General features: G+C 41.5%; 1 protein-coding gene across 7 annotated transcripts in view; it reads right to left on the bottom strand.

Moving 5' to 3' along the window:
• The window catches only part of LOC109881689 (ATP-citrate synthase), a 128,948-nt gene that overhangs the window by 102,794 nt on the left and 3,109 nt on the right, over positions 1-23,045 (bottom strand). For 4 of the 7 annotated variants that reach the window (XM_031804974.1, XM_020473800.2, XM_020473803.2 and 1 more), the window contains exons 2-7: positions 19,613-19,792; positions 15,470-15,592; positions 13,329-13,391; positions 10,102-10,292; positions 8,185-8,264; positions 655-785 (exon numbers count right to left, since the gene is read on the bottom strand). In XM_031804974.1, the coding sequence (XP_031660834.1) occupies positions 655-785; positions 8,185-8,264; positions 10,102-10,292; positions 13,329-13,391; positions 15,470-15,592; positions 19,613-19,771 (747 nt within the window). In that variant the 5' untranslated portion in view covers positions 19,772-19,792. The remainder of the gene's footprint in view (positions 1-654; positions 786-8,184; positions 8,265-10,101; positions 10,293-13,328; positions 13,392-15,469; positions 15,593-19,612; positions 19,793-23,045) is intronic. The other 3 variants (XM_020473802.2, XM_031804973.1, XM_031804975.1) reach the window with 2 other exon arrangements.

The raw sequence follows: 23,045 nt of genomic DNA, 5'->3' as shown, positions 1-23,045 counted from the left end.
TGGAGAGGTGTAAAGCGCACCGCTATTGGACTCTGGAGCAGTGGCAACGCTTTCTCTTTAGTGATGAATCATTCTTCACCATCTGGCAGTCCGACGGAGAAATCTAGATTTGGCAGATGCCAGGAGCACGCTACCTGCCCCAATGCGTAGTGCCAACTAAAGTTCAGTGGAGGTAGAATAATAATGCTCTGGGGCTGTTCTTCATGGTTTGGGCTAGGTCCCCTAGTTCAAGTGAAGGGAAATCTTAACACGACAGCATTCCAGACGTTCTGTGCTTCCAAGTTTGTGGCAGCAGTTTGGGGAAGGCCCATTGCTGAATGACAAAGCCCCAGGGCAAAAAGCGAGGTCCATACAGAAATGGTTTGTCAAGTTCTACCACACCAAACACCTTTGGGCTGAACTGAAATGCAGACTGCGAGCCAGGCTTACTGTACTGCCCAACATCAGTGCCCGACCTTACTAATGCTTGTGGCTGAATGGAAGCAAGTCCACGCAGCAATGTTGCAACATCTAGTGGAAAGCCTTCCCAGAAGAGTAGAGGCTGTTGTAGCAGCAAAGGGGGGGGGACATACTCGATATGAACACCCATGATTTTGGAATGAGATGTACTTTTGGTCATGTAGTGTACATCTCTAGACCCTCTGTCCAACTCACCTCGGGGTAGGCTTCTCTCCCAAAGGGTGGGGGGAACTCCACGTCACCCCACTTCGCCTTGCAGATGTAGTCAGCCGTGGCATCAATTTTGGCTGCCATGTCGAGGACAAACACGCCATTTTGGTTGACCACTGGAGAGAAAAACAAATGCCATGATACATCAATGGAGAGTTAAATACAACAGCTGATTTGCAGTGAGGAATTCAAAGAGAGAGGTACTACTGAGCCATTGCTGTGGGAGCTTGTAAAAGCCTGGCTTTAAGGCATTTTCACATATATTTCAAGCAGGTCCAGATTTCATTTGCATTTCATGTACTTTTTAACGCAGAACTGGATACTACAGTAAATCAAATTATGTAGTTACATATCGGGATATTATATGCCGATATATTGTATCGACAATATTTGTGTGCTAATTTGCTGTACTTACACCAAAGCTCCTGTATTTTTCCTAAATACAGTGGCTTCAAAGTATTCATACCCCTTGACGTTCTCCACAATTCATTGTGTGAATCCATTTTAAATTAAGACAAAATTTAGATTTGTCATCATTGGCATATACACCCCCATAAGGTCAAAGTGGAATTATGTTTATCAAATTTTTACACATGAAAAGCTGAAATGTCTTGAGTGAGTAAGTATTCAACCCCTTTGTTATGGAAAACCAAAGTTCAGGCCAAAAATGTGCTTAAGTTGCATGGACAATAGTGTTTACCAGGATCTTTTAATGACTACCTCATCTCTCCACACCACACATACAATTAGCTGTTAAAAGAAAATACAGGGGGGGGGATCACGTGACCCTTGAACGAGATGGCTGCATGAACTAAGAGCTCCGCACAAGTAGTTTCCAATTCCTAATCTTACCTCCACTCCAAGTTCAAACTCATTTAGCTTTAGTAAGAAAAAGTCATGGCGGCTACAAAAGGCGACACTACAGGTGAACCCGCTCCCCCCCGAGGCACAACGAATGCCAACCTCGCACTCTGTCGAATACATCCTTTCTGAGTTGAGATCCCAACGTACAGAACTAAACACCAAATTAGATGCCATTAACTCTCAGCTCAGTGCGATAGGGGGCAAGGAGACAATCCTGGAAAACGCTTTGCCTGACATCAACAACAAAATGACCATAAACGCGGGGCGCCTGGACGAGGCAGAGGGGCAAATCCTATCCATGGAAAACTTATTGACAGATGCCATGGAAACAATAGCATATGCTAAAAATAAAATCGAGCATCTGGAAGAGAAAACAGAGGACCTGGAAAACAGGGGGCGAAGGAATAATTGTGTTCTATTCAATCTGAACGAAAAAGAAGAGGGAAACATGCCACTGATCCGCTAACTGCAAGACAAACTTCCCGAGTGGCTCCACCTGTCCACCGACAGGCCCATAGAACTCGAGAGCTCACCGAGCACTGAGGCCCCCACCAGCAGCCAGACAACCACCGCGCCCAATCACCATATACGTTTCCTGAGATTCACCGACAAGGAACGAGTCCTACAGGTGGCGAAAAACACCATCACCGTGGGAAACGCCAAACTCGCTTTACACCAGGACCTGTCAGCTGGAATACGCCGAAAGCGCCGAGAGTTTGACGAAGTGAAGAAATACTCAATTGACGAGGCATCTTCAGGGGATTCAAATACCCAAACGAGCTCAGGATTCTTCACCAAGGAGCCTTGCGACACTTCAAAACTCCCGAAGAGGCTAAACGTTTTTTGAAAGACAATCCTGGTCAATGAGAAACAGACCAATGACTAAATGCGATTAATGCCATTACTAAAGGAGGTAAGACAACATATAGCCGATATCCAGAGACCCAGCCCCTAAATGTCATAGCCGTCCAATTTATATTTATTTTCCTTTAACTGAGAGGGATGGGCTGTATAGCCTAACCTAGGCCTACTAATGTTTCAGCCCACTTTTATTTCCCTGTTTTTTTGTTGCTATTATTACTTGGGGTTCCCTATGTCCCTTGGGGGAGGTATATGTAGGCTGGGTTATTGATTTTATTTTTCTCCCCTCTTACTGTGGTCTGGACGAGGGCAACTGTGTCATTTACTCAATGCGGGGTGGAGAGGATGAGGCATTTCTTTGGTGGGGAGAGGGAGACGTTGTACGTTGCTAACTGTTCCCGGTTTTTGTTTTATTCGGAACACAGAATAGAGACTGAGCGGGGGGGTAATAGATCCAACGGGATGTGTCGAGTTGTTTGGGAACTCGGCTGGGGTGTTCAGAGATTATTATTTTATGTACACCATTTATTTTCCTTTTATGTGAACGCAGCTGTAACTACTATCCACTTTTACCCAGCGATGACTTGCACTAAAGTTCGATTACTGTTCGATGACGATGACTAGTACCTTAAATCTATTGACATGGAACTGCCATGGTCTAGGGCATGCAATAAAAAGGAAAAAGCAGACATCGCGCTATTACAAGAGACACACCTCTGTGATGCTGAACATGCCAAACTCCGCAGAGCTTGGGTGGGACATGTGTATTTCTCATCTTTCAAATCAAACAGTAGAGGCACAGCCATACTTATCCATAAAAATGTTCCATTCATAATTGACAAAAACATATTAAAATAAATCTCCCCTCCGGATCAGATAACTGGGTCACTATATGGTCAACCAATTACTATATTAAACATATACGCCCCTAACACAGATACTCCTGCCTTCATGTAAAAAATGATAACCCTGTTCAATGAGCATTGTGTCTCCTTTGGCGTGGTGGCCGGAGATTTTAATTGTACCCTTAACCCAACCCTAGACAAATCATCTCAAGTCCCCACCACAAATCCTAGATCTGCAAAGATGTTGAACTCTTACTAAAGAGATGGGACTGATAGATATCTGGAGAGACTAATAGCTCATCTATGGACTATACATACTACTCTAATGTCCATAACACCTACTCCCGTATAGATTACATTTTTATCCCAAAGAGTTTCAGAAATTCAGCCACATGTACAATCGGACCCATAGCACTTTCAGATCACGCCTTTGTCCACCTCCGCAAAAACATCCCGAGGTCAAAGAGCTGGAAATGTAATACCTCCGTGTATTTAAATGAAGCGTTCCATACATTGGTAACTACATGGATAGACAACTACACACAAAACAAAGATTCTCCTGTTTCTCCGGCCACAATGTGGGACGCTGCTAAAGCCACACTAAGAGGCCATCTAATCGCATATGCTTCCTCTAAGAAAAAAGCAATGGAAGCACACAGGTTAGATCTTGAGAGGGAGCTGGAATGCTGTGAAAGAATACATAAACAATCCCCAGACAGCACCTCATGGAGTCATCTTAAAGCAGCCAAAGCCAAACTGAATTTGGTACACTCGGGAGATGAAAAAAAGAGGTTCTCTTTACTAAACAGAAATACCATGAGTATAGCAATAGGCCCAGTAGATTGCTTGCTTACCAATTAAAAAAGGAGCAGTCAGAGCGTACAATCATGGCTATCCAAACAGCAGAGGACGAGGTCACATACGACCCAAAAAAGATCAATTTAACTTTTCATGATTTTTACTGCAAACTATACACCTCGAGAGAAAACACACGGAGGCAGAACTCCACTCTTTCCTAGAGGGAATCTCGCTACCTAAACTATCAGAGACCGACCAAGAAGATATCAACTCCCCCTTCACTCCTGAGGAGATCCTGGAGGCAATTACCTCCATGCCACCTAATAAGTCCCCAGGCCCAGATGGATTCCCCAGAGAGTTCTACAAAGCTTTTTGGCCCCAGCTCAGCCCTATCTTCATGCCAATGCTGGAGGATTTTTGCAGAAACGGAGTTCTCCCAGACTCAATGCACACAGCTCGCATTACAGTGTTGCTCATAAAGGACAAGGACCCCCTATCCTGCTCGTCCTTCCGGCCCATAAGGTTGTTGGATTTCGACTATAAAATAATTACCAAATTGCTCGCCAAAAGACTAAACGCTCTTCTTCCCAAAATAATAAAAGCGGACCAAACTGGATTTATTAGAGACAGATACTCTTCTGATAACATTCGCCGTCTTTTTGATATTATTGATCAAGCAAACGCACAGAAGACCCCTGTCCTGCTGGCTTCACTGGATGCTGAGAAGGCGTTTGACAGGATGGAGTGGAGCTTTCTGTTTTTAGTCTTAGAAAAGTTCAATATGGGCCCACATTTTATTAAATGGATCAAATCACTATACTCTCATCCAAATGCCATGGTGACTACTAATGGACTGAACTCAGACAGATTCCCTCTGGAATGGGGCACAAGACAAGGGTGCTCGCTGTCCCCCCTGCTCTACTTGTTGGGGGCGGAGCCTCTGGCAGAGCTGATAAGGAGCAATGGCAAGTTTTCAGGTTATAAGATCAATTTGAACAAATCCACTGTCTGCCCTCTCAATATTACACTCACCAGCTCTATGAAGACACTGTCCTTTCCAGTGGAAAACACAGGGGTTTCAATACCTCGGGATCTTCATATAACATATAACACAGGAAAATTATCTTCTACTCCTGGATCGAATCAAGAACGATCTCCAAATCTGGATCTCCCTCCCAATTAGCTTAGTAGGAAGAATTAATGTCATCCGTATGAACGTCCTCCCTAGACTGAACTACTTATTTCAGATGCTCCCATGCTATCTCTCAGTTTCCTTCTTCAAAACAACTTACCAAAGCATCACAACATTTATATGGGGCAATAAAAAAAACCTAGGATCAAGTTTTCCACTATCGAAACCTGAATCGAAGGGTGGTCTTGCCCTTCCCTCCCTTCAATTGTACTACTGGTCTGCCAAAATCCGCAACATGCTAACATGGATCACAAACAGACAAGAGCCAACGTGGATTCAGATAGAAGCCCAATCCTGTGGTTCATTGCCCTTAAGCTCAATTATATTCATTAATAACTTTAGTGAAGTGGGCAACATAGCCAAAACCTGATTTACAGCACCCTACTAGCGTGGAGGGACTGTAAGAAATACCTGGGTATTTCCTCCCAAATATGTTCACTCGCCTATAGTAGGCAACCCAGACTTACCAAAAGCCCTGAGGGATACCAACTTTAATCTTTGGCATACTCTAGGAATCAGGACCTTTTCAGACCTATTTCATCAGAAACCAACTACACTGAAATCCTTTCAAGAGCTCTGCAGTGAATTCGATGTGCCAAGATCCATAAAAAATAATGTAATTTCCTCATTTACCTCCAAGAGGTTTAGGACTCAGTTGAATGACGTTGAAACCCTTCTTGTCGTCACAGCACAATCCATTAAAGGCAAAATATATTACATCTATAGACTCCTTTCTGAGAAAGGAGGCTCCTCCTTTACTCCTTTGAAAATAAAATAATCTGTGAAAAGGACCTTGGTCTGACTGAGTTATGGGCGGAGGTTTGCGACAGGGTATACTGCTCCTCTACCAATGTAAAAATGAAAGATTCTAATTACAAATTTTATTATACTCCTTTGAGACTCCATAGAATGAAAACAGATATGTCTCCTAACTGTAAAATATGTACCTCTGAAAGTGGAACCTATATGCGTGTATTTTGGAGCTGTAGAGAGATTGCCAGATTCTGACCCCGTGTATCTATCTTCTTAATGCCCAGCAGGACTTTGTTCTTGATCCTGACAGAGAAAATTTGCTTATGACTATTACATACTTTGCTAAGAAATGTATTCTTCTATTGTGGGCCTCTAATACCCCTCCTACATTTAAAATGTGGATTGACCAGATTGTTGACTTTCTCCCTCTTGAAAAGCTCACTTATGACCTCCACAAGAGACAGCCCAAGTTTGATAGACTCTGGTCTCCACTACTCAACTATATTTCAAACTGGACAGAGTGAACAGGGTGACTAGGGAAATGCGCAGATACATGTTGTGTAAGGTACTGTTAAACCTAAAAACGAATTATTGGCCCGTCGTCTCAGCGAATGCTAGAAATAGCTGATAAGAACCTTGATAGTGCTGCTGCAAGTGTTATGTTTTTTTTGTGTTTTTAATTTTGTTTGAGTACGTGTGTGTACGCGTGTGTATGCGTGTGTATGCGTGTACCAAGGAAAATAAATAGATTAAGAAAAATAAGTGTTTTTATTTGACTTTCATTTTAATTTACATTTTTTCAAATGTACTATTATATTTTACACTTTATTTGTTAAAACCTGTCACATCTGTGAATGTGGAATGTGTTTTTGTTGGTTGATTGAAAAACAAGAAAACTTTAAATTGAAGAAAAAAAAACTACATTGAATATCCCTTTGAGCATGGTGAAGTAATTACACTTTGGATGATGTATTAATAAACCCAGTCGCTACAAAGATACAGGCGTCCTTCCTAACTCAGTTCCTCGAAAGGAAGGAAACCACTCAGGGATTTCACCATGAGGGCCAAGGGGACTTAAACGGTTGAAGTTTAATGGCTATGAAAAACTGAAGATGGATAAACAACATTGTAAGTACTCCACAATACTAGCGTAATTGACAGAGTAAAAAGGAAGCCTGTACAGAATAAAAGTATTCCAAAACATTCATTCGGTTTTCAACAAGCACTAAAGTAATATTGCAAAAATATGTGGCAAAGAAACACTATTTTGTCCTGAATACAAAGTGTTATTGGATTTGCCCCAAACATACAACACATTACTGAGTACCACTCTCCATATTATTCTTGTAATCGTTAAGGACTGGGGAGTTTTTCAGAATAAAATAATAATAATGGAATGGAGCTAAGCACAGGCAAAATCCTAGAGGAAAACCTGGTTCAGTCTACTTTCCACCAGACATTCACCTTTCAGCAGGACAAGAACCTAAAACAAGGCCAAATATACACTGGTGCTGCTTACCAAGGAGATCATAAATGTTCCTGAGTGGCCTAGCTACAGTTGACAAATCTGCTTAAATATTTTTGCAAGACCTGAAAATGGTTGTCTAGCAATGATAAAGAACCAAATTTGACAGAGCTCGAAGCATTTTGAAAATAATAAAAATGGGCAAATGTTGCACAATCCAGGTGTGGAAAGCTGTGAGAGACTTCCCTAGAAAGTGTTTCTACAAAGTATTTACTTATGTATATGAAATATTTGGGCTTTTATTTTTCAATAAATGTACTTACATTTCTAAAAATATGTTTTCACTGTCATTATGGGGTGTGGTATTGTGTGTAGATGGGTGAGAAATTATATTTAATCCATTTTGAATTCACACCAACAACAAAATGTGGAATAAATCATGGTGTATGAATACTTTTTGAAGGCACTGTAACTTGTTCTCCATCACTTTTTAAATAAGAAGCTATTTTATTTCCATGACTGATCAAAACTAATTCTCATGGCTCTTGCTTGTCCCGCTGCAGCAGGCATATGGTGAGCAGTATGTTTGAAACATCGAATTGCAATACATAACTTATTGGCACCTAAGTATTGCGATAATATCATATCGTGAGGTCTCTGGCAATTCCCAGCCCAAGTACCAAAAGCTCCAGGATCCGAACCAAGTAAAATCGCCTTAGTAAAACAAGTTGACTTACCCAGTGGGTTGATCTCCAGGTAAGTGAAGTAAAGGTCCTCATACAGGTTAAAGAGACCCACAACAAAACTGACCAGGACCCTGCATACAACAAACATCAAAAGTTTAGATCAGAGAGCCATCTCGGAAAACTGCATATAAAACCACATGGAAAACTATAGACAATAAATCTCTAAATTTGAGTTTTAAAAATGGTTTAATAAACTAAAATGTTAGTTTCCTGCCGTTTCTATCCTACCTGATAATTAATTGCACCCACCTGGTGCCTGATTAGAGTGGAAAAATAAAAAAAGCAAACGGTCTTTGAGGTCCAGAGTTGAATTTGAGGCCACTAGTTCTGAAGAGCCCAATCCACCCTGGTCAAAAATAGTGCACTATATATGGAATATTGTGCCATTTGGTATGCACACAATGAGTTTCCAGAATACTAGACAGTCATCACTTAACACTTCAACTTCGGGAACCCCTCCGGGTGAAACAATGAGCTACTCCACACAGACAAAACAAGCATCTCAAAAAGCACCCTAATCCCTATATAGTGAACTACTTTTGACCTAGGGGCCCAGGTCAAAAGTAGTTCACTATATTGTAGACACAGAGCAATGACCTTGGTTGAGTTCTAAATGGCACTCAATAACCTATATAAAGTGCACTACTTAGGGAATAGCGGTGCAGATTGGGACGTATCAAAGTTAATTTCACTGTGTCCACTGTCCAGCCTAAATGGGGATTGCATTGCCTATAAACACTATAAATAACTGAGGTGTGTAATTGAGTCAGACTTCTTGTCATGGATGGGAACCAGACCACAAACACAGCAGGAAATGTTAAGTATGTGCTCCCGAGTGAAGCAACAGTCTAAGTCACTGCATCTCAGTGCTTGAGGCGTCACTAGACACCCTGGTTAGATTCCAAGCTGTATCACAGCCGGCTGTGATTGGGAGTCCCATAGGGTGGCGCACAATTGGCCCAGCGTCGTCCGGGTTTGGCCGTAATTGTAAATAATAATTTGTCTCAACTGACTTGCCTAGTTAAAGGTTAAATAAAAATAAAAAGTACTCCCACTAGTTCACCACAGAATGTGGAGGGGGACACCATAATACCACAAAGTGATGTAGTGAAATCACTAAACCTCAAGTCAGTCAAATCCCAAGTACCTAGCATTGTAAGTGAAAAGCAAACGTTAGTGGGTTTGAAAGAAAAAGCCTTTGTGTGGGCTAATTAGCAAGTCATTATTAAAATAAACCAATGCGTATCGGTTAACGCTTTCATCAGGGCGTCTCAATACCTAGAATTGAAGTCCCAGTAGAGTCGCGAGTCCCTTGGTATTGCTAAAAGATGCGGTCCAACAAACTTCAAAACTACATTTCTCAACACAGAAAGTGAAATGGCTTGGTGATGAGCATTGCAGGTTCATCGTTCTACTGAAACATTTTAAAGGGTTTGTGACTAAGGAGGTTTCAGTGTATGTATGCCTGCAGCTGAAAGCAAGGGCTGGGCAAAGGACAGACTTTCTCAATGCAAAATCAAACTCCCTCATTTTTTGTGGCATTGGCAGTTGAGCGTCAGGTATCTGAGTGTTGGTGATTGGATATTTCACACCATAAATATTGCGAAGCTTAAAAAAATGTGAGCTGAAAAAAAAAAAATAGGACTCAACTCTAAACCCTGTATAGCTTTTGCTTTAAAGCAGGGGTGTCAAACTCAAATCCGTGAGGGCTGAGTGTCTGCAGGTTTTCACACCGCCCATATATGTGATCGATCATTTAAGGTAATTGATTTGTTAGAAACTACAAATCAATAGTGGTTGTCTAGGTTTGAACTGGGCATGAACTAAAAGGAAATAACAAAAACCATCAGACACTGCCCTCCAGTGATTGAGTTTGACACCCCTGACCTACGGCTCTCGGTCACTTACTCTTTCTTGTCTTCTGGGACATGCATGAAGAGCTGCTCCTTGACAGAGTCCTCGCTCAGCTTGTCGTCCACTCCCACCAGCAGCCTCTGGGCCTTGGCGTCCACGTCCCCCACATCAACGCCTCCCTCGTGGTGGAAGAGCACGTGGTCGCCCTCTCGGGTGGCGTAGATGCATATGTAGAACTCCTCCTCCTGCGGAGCACAAAGGGAGCAGGGGGGTAAGTAAGGGAGGGATTAAAAGTTAGAGGGAGCAGAGGTAGATTGTTTTGACAGTTACATAACAGTGCAATCAGAAACTATTCAGACCCCTTTACTTTTTCCACATTTTCTTATGTTACAGCCTTATTCTAAAATGGATTAAATATATTTTTCCCCTCAATCTACACACAATACCCGATAACGAAAAAACTAATGTATAAACAAAAGAAAACTGAAATCTCACATTTAAATAAATATTCAGACCCTTACTCAATACTATGTTGAAGAACCATTGAGGCATGGTTTTTGCGCCATCAGAGTGACCATGGGGTTCTTGGTCAAATCCCTGACCAAGGCCCTTGTCCCCCGATAGCTCAGTTTGGCCGGGTAGCCAGCTCTAGGAAGAGTCTTGGTGGTTCCAAACTTCATCCATTTAAGAATGGAGGCCACTGTGTTCTTGGGGACCTTCTATGCTGAAGAAATTTCTGTGCCTCGACACAATCCTGGCTCGGAACTCTATGGAGAGTTCCTTTGACCTCGAGGCTTGGTTTTTGCTCTGATATGCACTGTCAACTGTGGGACCTTATTTTTTATTTATTTTATTTCACCTTTATTTAACCAGGTAGGCAAGTTGAGAACAAGTTCTCATTTACAATTGCGACCTGGCCAAGATAAAGCAGTTCGACAGATACAGCGACACAGAGTTACACATGGAGTAAAACAAACATACAGTCAATAATACAGTATAAACAAGTCTATATACAATGTGAGCAAATGAGGTGAGAAGGGAGGTAAAGGCAAAAAAGGCCATGGTGGCAAAGTAAATAAAATATAGCAAGTAAAACACTGGAAAGGTAGCTTTGCAATGGAAGAATGTGCAAAGTAGAAATAAAAATAATGGGGTGCAAAGGAGCAAAATAAATAAATAAATTAAATACAGTTGGGAAAGAGGTAGTTGTTTGGGCTAAATTATAGGTGGGCTATGTACAGGGTGCAGTAATCTGTGAGCTGCTCTGACAGTTGGTGCTTAAAGCTAGTGAGGGAGATAAGTGTTTACAGTTTCAGAGATTTTTGTAGTTCGTTCCAGTCATTGGCAGCAGAGAACTGGAAGGAGAGGCGGCCAAAGAAAGAATTGGTTTTGGGGGTGACTAGAGAGATATACCTGCTGGAGCGTGTGCTACAGGTGGGAGATGCTATGGTGACCAGCGAGCTGAGATAAGGGGGGACTTTACCTAGCAGGGTCTTGTAGATGACATGGAGCCAGTGGGTTTGGCGACGAGTATGAAGCGAGGGCCAGCCAACGAGAGCGTACAGGTCGCAATGGTGGGTAGTATATGGGGCTTTGGTGACTAAATGGATTGCCTGTGATAGACTGCATCCAATTTGTTGAGTGGGGTATTGGAGGCTATTTTGTAAATGACATCGCCAAAGTCGAGGATTGGTAGGATGGTCAGTTTTACAAGGGTATGTTTGGCAGCATGAGTGAAGGATGCTTTGTTGCGAAATAGGAAGCCAATTCTAGATGTAACTTTTGATTGGAGATGTTTGATATGGGTCTGGAAGGAGAGTTTACAGTCTAACCAGACACCTAAGTATTTGTAGTTGTCCACGTATTCTAAGTCAGAGCCGTCCAGAGTAGTGATGTTGGACAGGCAGGTAAGGTGCAGGTAGCGATCGGTTGAAGAGCATGCATTTAGTTTTACTTGTATTTAAGAGCAATTGGAGGCCACGGAAGGAGAGTTGTATGGCATTGAAGCTTGCCTGGAGGGTTGTTAACACAGTGTCCAAAGAAGGGCCAGAAGTATACAGAATGGTGTCGTCTGCGTAGAGGTGGATCAGAGACTCACCAGCAGCAAGAGCGACCTCATTGATGTATACAGAGAAGAGAGTCGGTCCAAGAATTGAACCCTGTGGCACCCTCATAGAGACTGCCAGAGGTCCGGACAGCAGACCCTCCGATTTGACACACTGAACTCTATCAGAGAAGTAGTTGCTGAACCAGGCGAGGCAATCATTTGAGAAACCAAGGCTGTCGAGTCTGCCGATGAGGATGTGGTGATTGACAGAGTCGAAAGCCTTGGCCAGATCAATGAATACGGCTGCACAGTAATGTTTCTTATCGATGGCGGTTAAGATATCGTTTAGGACCTTGAGCGTGGCTGAGGTACACCCATGACCAGCTCTGAAACCAGATTGCATAGCAGAGAAGGTATGGTGAGATTCAAAATGGTCGGTAATCTGTTTGTTGACTTGGCTTTCGAAGACCTTAGAAAGGCATGGTAGGATAGATATAGGACAGGTGTGTGCCATTCCAAATCATGTCCAATAAATTGAATTTAACACAGGTGGAAAAAGGGAAGGGGTCTGAATGCTTTCCAAATGCACTTTAAGATTGATTTACAGCCTTATTCTAAAATGGATGGAATAAAAATAATTTCTCATCAATATACACACAATACCCCATAAAAAAACAGCGTAATATATGTTTGCATATTTATTACAAAACAGAAATACCTTATTTACATAAGTATTCAGACCCTTTGCTTTGAGACTCGAAATTGAGCTCAGGTGCATCCTGTTTCAATTGATCATCATTGAGATGTTTCTAAACTTGATTGGAGTCCACCTCTGTAAAATGCAATTGATTGGACATGATTCAGAACCCTTGACTTTTTCTTAATTTTGTTACTTTAAAGCCTTATTCTAAAATGGAAAGACAGGGTCTGAATACTTACGTAAATAATGCATGTTTTATTTTTAATAAACTTGCAAATGTTTCTAAAAACCTGTTTTTTTTGTCATTATGGGGTATTGAGAGTACATTTGAGGATAAAAAAAAAATGTATTTCATCCATTTTAGAATAAGGCTGTAAAGTAATGAAATGTGGAAAAAGTCAAGGTGTCTGAATAATTTGTATATGGATATGGGCAAGTGAACGCACACACACACACACACATCTGTTAGCATGGTTACTTGCCTACTACACACCTACCCCACAGGTAGGATATTTAAGACCTCACACAAATTACCTGTGTATGTGCAACAAACGGTTCAATGAGAAAGTTCTTTAGGATGCCTTTCGCTTTTGCCACCTGGTGAGAAACAGTAAAATAGATTAATTCAACATTTAGTTTAGTATTATTATGTGGCAAAGGGATATGAAGATGTCTGAGGAAATGGTATTTTCACATTATGGAGCACTGTGGAAAAGCAACAATCAATGGTGGAAAATAACGATTTTGCATAAATGCTCTATTCTGCAGAAAAATACTATTAATGATCCATTCTGCTGAAAAGCTGGCCCTAGAAAAAAGAAGCGCAGTAAAATGGAAAAGAGCACTGGAACTGTGATAGAAAAATGACATACCTACCTGATTTGTTTGATATTAATAGTAAACGATTATATATTTAACTAAGCGTAAGGCTGGCCTGCTAAGGCTGAGTTTTTAATGGTGACCACTAGCTTCCTGCAGCTCGTCTGGGAATCAAGGAAATTGGTTTTACTAGAGGGTGATAAAACATTACAGCCACATTCCATTCCATGATCAGTGGTGCACTGAGGGAGATGTATTCCATGGACAGGATGTGGGGTGTGTGTGACCCGAGAGAGACAGCCTGGAAGAGTTTAGAACAATGCCTCAGTTTCTCATCTTTCTGGGAAGCTTAGCTTGGAGGAGTAAAATAACACCCCCCGTGCAGAAAAACTGGATGAACCCAGTTATGGTGCCCAATCTGAATGTTTTCCAGCCATGGTTGAAGCATTTTTAGGTTTGGTATATAAAGATCCGGTATTCTCTGTATGATTCAAGACAGTTGGATTGACGGCTTCATTATTGCAGAAATGACCAAGTCTCTCTCAGTACTGAATTTCCAAGACAGACCTAATAAGGCTGTTTTGGCCATACTAGCCTCCTGACATTGGCATTACATATCCTCTGACCCCTTGCATCAGTGGTTCTAAACATAACTCGGAGCCCGTCGGTCCTGGCAGTGGAGAGACAGATGGCAACCTCAGCTCCCTATGTTTGCACGCTGTATGCTCATGAACAAGTACTGCCTGGCACATGGTGAACATGCCGCAGATGACAAACCAGGATCGTATTTATTAGTGCACACTGTAGGACAGGGTTCCCCAACTGGTGGTCCACAGGTGTTTGTATTGTTTAATTGTTGGACAGACTCTAAAAACACCGGCAAATCAGCTCCAAGTGATTTTAATTTTGGAAATCTGTTCCGGAATATTCCCACGCATAATAATAGAGACATATATGTGATCGTATACAAATGTAAGAGAAGGTTACAATTATTATGTTTTAGTCAAACATATCCATGTGGTCTTCATGGGGTCAATTTGCAGTCTACAACTGATTTGTAATTATGTTCCAGACCCCTGACCAACAGTTCAGGGGATTGTGGATTAGCAGCCCCTGAAATGGGCACCTGTCTACATGCCACACATTCACATTAACAAGCCCAGAGCTACACACTGTTGGGGCAGAGGAACCTGCCAATCAGAGGGCATTGTTCCCTCATGCACCGCCATCTCACTACGCTCTCTGATAGAGAGCTAGATTAGAAAAGCAGGCCTAGTTCCATTCCTGTTTGGAGATCTGAATGAACAGGAAGGAAGCAAAATGGAGAGGATGGCTCCATGCCAGGTCTCCCTGTTAAGACTCCCTGGAAAACCGTGGCAAGTATTATTGAGTAGACCATCCTGGCTAAATATAAAGAAATGCTACACTAAGCACTACAATGGCTAGGCCTATTGATTGAAGTCAAATTGCTTTTTAAAAATCTGCAAACATGAAAGCTGTATACTAGGTGTACAAAAACCTTAGCTGTAACTTTCTAACTCCTGCAGCAGGTTCCCACTTCCACCAGTTTGACACTGGTGGAAGTGGAAACCTGCTGCAGGAGTTAGAAATTGGCTGCAGCTAATAGGATTCAGGACACACACACAAAAAAAAGAGGGAACCTGGCAGCAGAGTTTCTATTTATGAAGTTGAGGGAGGAGTAGGATGAAGTTGCTCTTACATGCTAATCCAGGGTCAGTTTGGTTAAGGTTAGGATCGAGGAAGGGAAGCTGATCCTAGCTCTAACTAGGGGAAACTTCACACTGGATCATGCATGCAGGCATCCAGAGAGAGAAAGAGCAAGAAGATAAACTCACGGTGGTCTCCCTCATGAGGCGGGGCTTGAGCCACTCCTGCACGCCCACCAGGTCTAGGTTAACACCCACCAGGCCCAGCTTCCCTCTGCACTTGATCAGCTGGTCTGGCTTCACCACCAATCGCTGTAGGGGGAATGGACAATACCAACGTTAGCATGGTACAGCACACAGGTGAATCGTTTCACTGTCTATTGCGCCTGGACTTGTCTACCGTTAACCTGGTGACTAAAAAATATTGGGTGTGTGATAGGGTTGTCACGAAACCATTATCGGAATGCTCAAAAGTATAATGGCAAGAAAACAAAACTAAGCCAAAATCATTTGAGGAAAACAGCACTCGATAGTTGAAGATGCCCTGTTTCTAGCTTCTAGCCAATTTCACAGGATTTTTTCTTCCTTATACTATTTGCTCATAATATTTATTGTACCTATAGACGAGAATAACTTTTGGATATTAGATTGGCAGTTACTCACCAGAAATTCGATTTGCCTGACCTGGATCCTTTGTTTGAACTTCGAGAATGTTCTATTCATCCCGGAGGCTGCACCAAAACGCTGATGCACGAGAAGAGTTAAAAGTGGGGACCTAGTCAGACAGCGTGCATACCACCCCCCGCTTCAAAGTATATTGCTCACTAACGTTCAGTCCCTTCACAATAATGTAGACGAGCTCAGGGTGAGGACCTCCTTCGAGAGCGACATCAGGGACTGTAATATAGTCCGCTTTACGGAATCAACGCTCTCCGGATATTGCCCCAGTCCATCGTGGGACAGGAAAGAAATTTACAGGAAAAGAAAAGCTGAAGGGTTTGTTGTTTCATGACAAATAACCCATTGTGTTATTGTTGTAACGTACAGGAACTCAAGTCACTTTGGTCTCCCAATCTGGAATACCTGCATACCTCACAAGACAATGTTCTTCGGTCATCGTCACTGCCGTGTATATTCTGAGGAAATCTGAAGAAAACACTACCGAATTCCTATCAACATCTGAACCACTGCATTTAGCCATGGGGCCCTGTCAGACTAGGAAGATGGACGTGTACAAACAGACCAGCTCGGCCCAGTCTCAATGTCAACCGTTGAAGAGGAGACTCTGGGATGCTGGCCTTCTGGGCAGAGTTGCAAAGAAAAAGCCACATCTCAGACTGGCCAATAAAAAGAAAAGATTAACATGGGCAAAATAACATGGACACTGGACAGAGGAACTGGCCCAGAAGGCCAGCAATCCCGGAGTCGCCTCTTCACTGTTGACGTTGAGACTGGTGTTTTGCGGGGTACTATTTAATGAAGCTGCCAGTTGAGGACTTGCGAGACATCCGTTTCTCAAACAAGACCCTCGAATGTACTTGTCCTCTTGGTCAGTTGTGCACCGCGGCCTCCCACTCCTCTTTCTATTCTGGGTAGAGCCAGAATCCATGAACGCCAAGATAATGGAATTCATTTCCCTTGACAATCAACCGTTCTCTGTCGTGGGTGATGTAGGCTTTCACAGCTGGTCAAGCACCGGTACACACTAACATTACCAAGTGCGCTATTGCTCAGATATTGCCCTACCGGAGATACACAGTATTAGCGTCACTGCTATTAGCTTCACGACATACTACAGTCTTTGCGTGTCCAAAAAGATAAGTCAAATAACACTATTTAACATATTAAATAAGAGTTATATTATAGAATGTTGTGTTCTGAATTTGCACATGCAAGCCAAGTGCCACTATCAGTAGCACTGTCAAAGCTGTACAAAAGAAAGTCTGCAAACACCGGCCACGAACGATGTGTTTACAATACCACGTTGGTAATAAAGCATTATTTGTTTGACCGCAACTTCTGGGGTAGCTAGCTAGCTTTAGCTTAGTACATAGCACCAATACAACCAGGCTGAAAACAATGACCAGTAAAAACTAGAGGTCGACCGATTATGATTAGTTAACGCCGATACCGATAATTGGATGACCCCAAAAAGTTGAAAACAATTCAAATCGGCCGATTTTTATAAATGTATTAATTTATTTGTAATAATGACAATTACAGCAATACTGAATGAACACTTATTTTGTACTTAAGAGGTTAAATCATACCCGTTTGGCGAAGTCGGCTGTCTTTGTTAGGAAGAAAGTCTTCTCAGTTCGCAAAGAGCCAGTCGGCCCAAACTGCTGCATATACCCTGACTCAGTTTGCACAGAACGCAAGTGTGACAATTTCCCTAGTTAAATAAATTAATGTTAGCAGGCAAAATGAACTAATATGCAGGTTTAAAAATATATACTTGTGTATTGATTAAGAAAGGCATTGATGTTTATGGTTAGCTACACAATGCAACGACAGTGCTTTTTCGTGAATGCGCTTGTTAAATCACCCGTTTGGCGAAGTAGGCTATGATTCAATGATAAATTAACAGGCAACGCAGGACAAGCTAGTAATATCAACCATGTGTAGTTAACTAGCGATTATGTTAAGATTTTTTTTATATGATATAATTAAGGCTATCTAGCACCTTCCCTTGGCTCCTTGCTGCACTCGCATAACAGGTAGTCAGCTTGCCATGCAGTCTCCTCGTGGAGTGCAATGTAATAGGCCATTCCGATTAGTCAGTCGACCTCTTGTAAAAACTGCAGTCATTTTCACTTTTCTTAGCAATGATTTAGAAATCCTTGTAAGTATTGTTGTTCGCCTATTGAAATTGAACTTCAGTTCATGAAAATAAATAGCTAGCCAGCTACTTAACCCTGTTGCCCAAAGCTAAAGTTATAAGCAGCCAGCTAGCTTCATCTGGCTAGTGAGGCTAGACCTGACCAGGCTAGCCACAATAAGGATTAGGCAAAAGTGGAATTTGCAGTTTCCCTTCAAAATAAAAGTAACTATTTGAAAGTGATGCGGAAGGTTACAATTGATGGAATCATGCCATATTCAAATCACAGTTGGTTGTTTCAGAGTCACGAAATAAGAGCTACGATGCTAATGTTATCTGGGTGTCATTGAGTAGACTGATACTCCATGTCATTGATCCACAATCGATAGGTAAGGCTGTACAGTGAAGTATGCAAGTCTAATACATTCAGTGTGATTAAGAGACTTTAAAATTATCAAATGATTGTCTTTTGTTGATTTTATATAACATTCCAAACTCGTTTAGCATGATTTATTAAATTATGGCGTAGTTCTACTATTTGCATTCAATTGCATCACCATTAATGACATACTTTTATTTTGAAGGCTAATCGCAAAGTCCACTGTTGTGGCACATCCTTATTGTACGCGAGACAACTTTACCAGCATCATTGTATACGCATTGATAGATCATTGTGACATATGAAATACGAGCGTTAGTGTAATCAATGTGTAATAACTACGTAAAAAATGTATAAACGCTTTAAATTATTGTGTGACGTGCAGTCATATTCAGGTCCTGATTGGTCAACAAGCTTATTTGACACGTCAAAGTGTAATTTGACATGTATCTTTTTGACATGCAAAGACCCAAACGGCGTTCCATGGAAATCCTGGTTCAGAATGAAATGACTGAACAACGAAACAGCACAGCAAGTAAGTGAAATAAATAAGTTTTGATTATGTTTTATTGGTAATGGGGACATACGTAAATGCCAACAAAATAACTTTTTGGTCAGTGTGGTGTGTGTAACCTTTCATTTAACTAGACAAGTCAGTTAATAATAAATTCTTATTTAAAATGACGGCCTACCCCGGCCAAACCCGGACGACGCTGGGCCATATATGCGCCACACTATGGGGCTCCCAATCACGGCCGGATGTGATACAGCCTGGATTCGAGACGCCTCCTCTGCACCGAGATGCAGTGCATTAGACCGCTGTGTCCATGTGCGTCTGAACTATAATGCTATAGCATTATAATACTAAACTCTACAGTGATGAGGAAACAAACGGACAGATTACTCTTCTCGCTCCGAAGCACAAGTCCAAACATGTTTTGAGACAAAAATAATGCCGTCGACGTGGAATATTGAAATAAAACAGTAAGAACGAAGTACAAAAGGTCATATATATCGGTATCGGCCAAAAATGTCATAAGTGCATCCCTACCTAGCATTGTGTGATAATTTGTCCATGTACAAGAAGGTGAGAAGAATGTCCTTGCTGGAGGACAATACTATTTTATTGTACCTCAGTGAGCAGCCATGGGTGGTCCTGCGTCAAGCGGTCCCAGTCCGTCTCCGAGGTGACATTGGCGTAGCGGAAGCGGTTCTGCACGGCCGCCGAGGTGCAGATGTGCTTATAGAGGAACTCCTTCCCCGTCTGCTCTGAGATGGCTTTGGCCGACATGACGAATCACAGGCTCACTATCTAGCAGAAGGAAGAGGAGAAGTCAGAAGAGTTCAGGGGCAGTTAGTACAAGTCACGGTGGGTTATAACCACCTTGTTCAGGGGAAGAAACACGGGTTTTCACATTGTCAGCTCAGGGGATCCAATCTTGCAACCTTACAGTTAACTAGTCCAACGCAATAACGACCTGCCTCTGTCTCGTTGCACTCCACAAGGAGACTGCCTGTTACGCGAATGCAGTAAGCCAAGGTAAGTTGCTAGCTAGCATTAAACTTATAAAAAACAATCAATCATAATTACTAGTTAACTACACATGGTTGATGATATTACTAGATATTATCTAGCGTGTCCTGCGTTGCATATAATCTGACTGAGCATACAAGTATCTGACTGAGCGGTGGTAGGCAGAAGCAGGCGCGTAAACATTAATTCAAACAGCACCTTCTTGCGTTTTGCCAGCAGCTCTTCATTGTGCGTCAAGCATTGCGCTGTTTATGACTTCAAGCCTATCAACTCCCGAGATTAGGCTGGTGTAACCGAAGTAAAATGGCTAGCTAGTTAGCGCGCGCTAACTAGAGGGACGGAAGCTATACGGTTACACTGGCAATACTAAAGTGCCTATAAGATCATCCAATAGTCAAAGGTTAATGAAATACAAATGGTATAGAGGGAAATAGTCCTATAATAACTACAACCTAAAACTTACCTGGGAATATTGAAGACTCATGTTAAAAGGAACCACCAGCTTTCATATGTTCTCATGTTCTGAGCAAGGAACTGAAATGTTAGCTTTCTTACATAGCACATATTGCACTTCTACTTTCTTCTCCAACACTTTGTTTTTGCATTATTTAAACCAAATTGAACATTTAATTATTTATTTGAGGCTAAATAGATTTTATTGATGCATTATATGAAGTTAAAATAAGTGTTCATTCAGTATTGTTGTAATTGTCATTATTACAAAAAAACAAACATAAAAACAAAAAAATTAGGCATCAGCTTTTTTGGTCCTCCAATAATCGGTATCGGCGTTGAAAAATCATAATCGGTCGACCTCTAGTCCCAACGGTTTGACCTACAAACTACTATGACCACTCTATGGAAAGGGGAGACTCTCCGTGTTGTTCTATGACCACCACAAGAGTCACGTGAATCATCTGAAGGTAACCTGTACCTGTTAAAAAAATTAAATGAACATAAGTATAAAGGTAGTTTTGTGCCTACCCCCCAAAAAGGAGTTAAATGTGTATAAAAGGAATATTTCATGAGCTTTCTGAAATCTCCTAGATTTAGGACAGACTTCATAACCTGGTTTCCTATGATTTATTTTTTAACCGTCTTTGCCATTGATGAATGTGTTATTCAATGCCATTTTCTGGGCTATACTACTATAGGCCAAATCTAATATTGTATCCAAATTTGTTTTAATATTTTTGGGAGATACCTAAAGGGGTTCTAAAATTCTAAATCAAATAGCTAAATGATTCATGGTATAACCATCTTTAAACAATTCCATATGTCAGCTTAGAACTACTTCAGGCTCAAGGTTCTTCAGTCACCACCTGTTGTGTAGATTGCACTGTGTCAGGGGAAACTCAAAACTCCATAACTGCAGAGTATCTGCTTTGTCCATTCTTGCCTTTTAATTAGTGCCTGATTTTGAACTCAGAAACCAGGGTACAGATTAATCAAGATAGTAGTAGGCTAAATTATTATAGGACGCAGAGTATCATTTTGTTTCTTAATCTAATAAATGCCTTCATCTGAATCTCATCTGACAACATGTGAAAACGCTCCATATGAATTTAAAGATAAAGCTGTATGAGGATGACCGAGTGTGTCACGAGAATAGTGAACAGCCTGCGGAATATACAATCCAATATATTGTAGAGTTCAATTTATCCTGATCCTGACCGCAAAGTGATTTCTGTACTAATGACAATAAATGCCAAGAAAGTGTTATCGTTATGTTTTTTAAATTTTAGGTCTACTAGTAACTACACGCGTAAACCTTTTGCTCAATCTGCCCCCAGTTGTGGTCCAATCAAAGGAAAAAGAGACAACCAGCTGGACTGTGACCCTTTAGGACAGGTTTGATGTTCTTCTGTCTTATGATGTAACCACCCAACTGGTCTGTTTGGAATCTTGATTGGTTTAATTAAGTTGATGGCATGTTAAACCAGGAGGTTTGGGCTGGCTTTGGGACAATAGACTAGCTTGCAGACGACAGCTCTTCAGGAACTTTGAGTCCTTAAAAATACAACTATGTCAAACCCACTAATCAATGTGTGGGAACGGCACACTCCAAGGATACCACAGGTTGCCTTCAGAAAAACCACCAAACACTTGAACTGCCAAAACTCTTCCACACTGAAGGGTTGATAGCTGACAATACTAGTTTCTGGTAGGTCTGGTCAGTCCAAGGCTTTGCAGGACCTGAGAATCAATGGCTTGGTAATTTAGCCTGTTGTTCAATTCTGATTGTTATCAACACATTAGTCTGGGATAACAGAATGCGTGCCATGTCCATGTTTATAGGGACAGAATAGATTTGGAGCAGCTTCTAGCCTCTGCACTTAATGATTTGTTCACTAGAAATGGATGTTGGATGTCCGAACTAGAAGTCGAACGATTAATCGGAATGGCCGATTAATTTGGGCCGATTTCAAGTTTTCATAACAATCGTAAATCGTTATTTTTGGAACCCGATTTGGCAGATTTAAAAAAGTTTTTTTTACACCTTCATTTAACTAGGCAAGTCAGTTAAGAACACATGCCTATTTTCAATGACGGCCTAGGAACGGTGGGTTAACTGCCTTGTTCAGGGGCAGAACGACAGATTTTTTTTAACCTTGTCAGCTCAGGGATTCAATCTTGCAACCTTACAGTTAACTAGTCCAACGCTCTAACCACCCACTCATTGCACTTCACGAGAAGCCTGCCTGTTACACGAATGCAGTAAGCCAAGGTAAGTTGCTAGCTAGCATTTAACTTAACTTATAAAAAAAACATTCAATCAATCATAATCACTAGTTAACCTGTAGTGACACCCCATCCCGTGAACGGGACCGTTATCATCTGACACTAATTAGCATAACGCAACGGACATAAATCTTCCTAGAAAATATTCCTATTCATGAAAATCACAAGTGAAATATATTGGAACACAGTTTAGCCTTTTGTTAATCACCCTGTCATCTCAGATTTTCAAAATATGCTTTACAGCCAACGCTAGACAAGCATTTCTGTAAGTTTATCATAGCATTATGCC

Source organism: Oncorhynchus kisutch, linkage group LG25 (assembly GCF_002021735.2).
Source record: "Oncorhynchus kisutch isolate 150728-3 linkage group LG25, Okis_V2, whole genome shotgun sequence".
Lineage (NCBI taxonomy): Eukaryota > Metazoa > Chordata > Actinopteri > Salmoniformes > Salmonidae > Oncorhynchus > Oncorhynchus kisutch.
The sequence above is the reverse complement of the archived record's forward strand: the minus strand, read 5'-3'. Positions and strand labels throughout refer to the sequence as shown.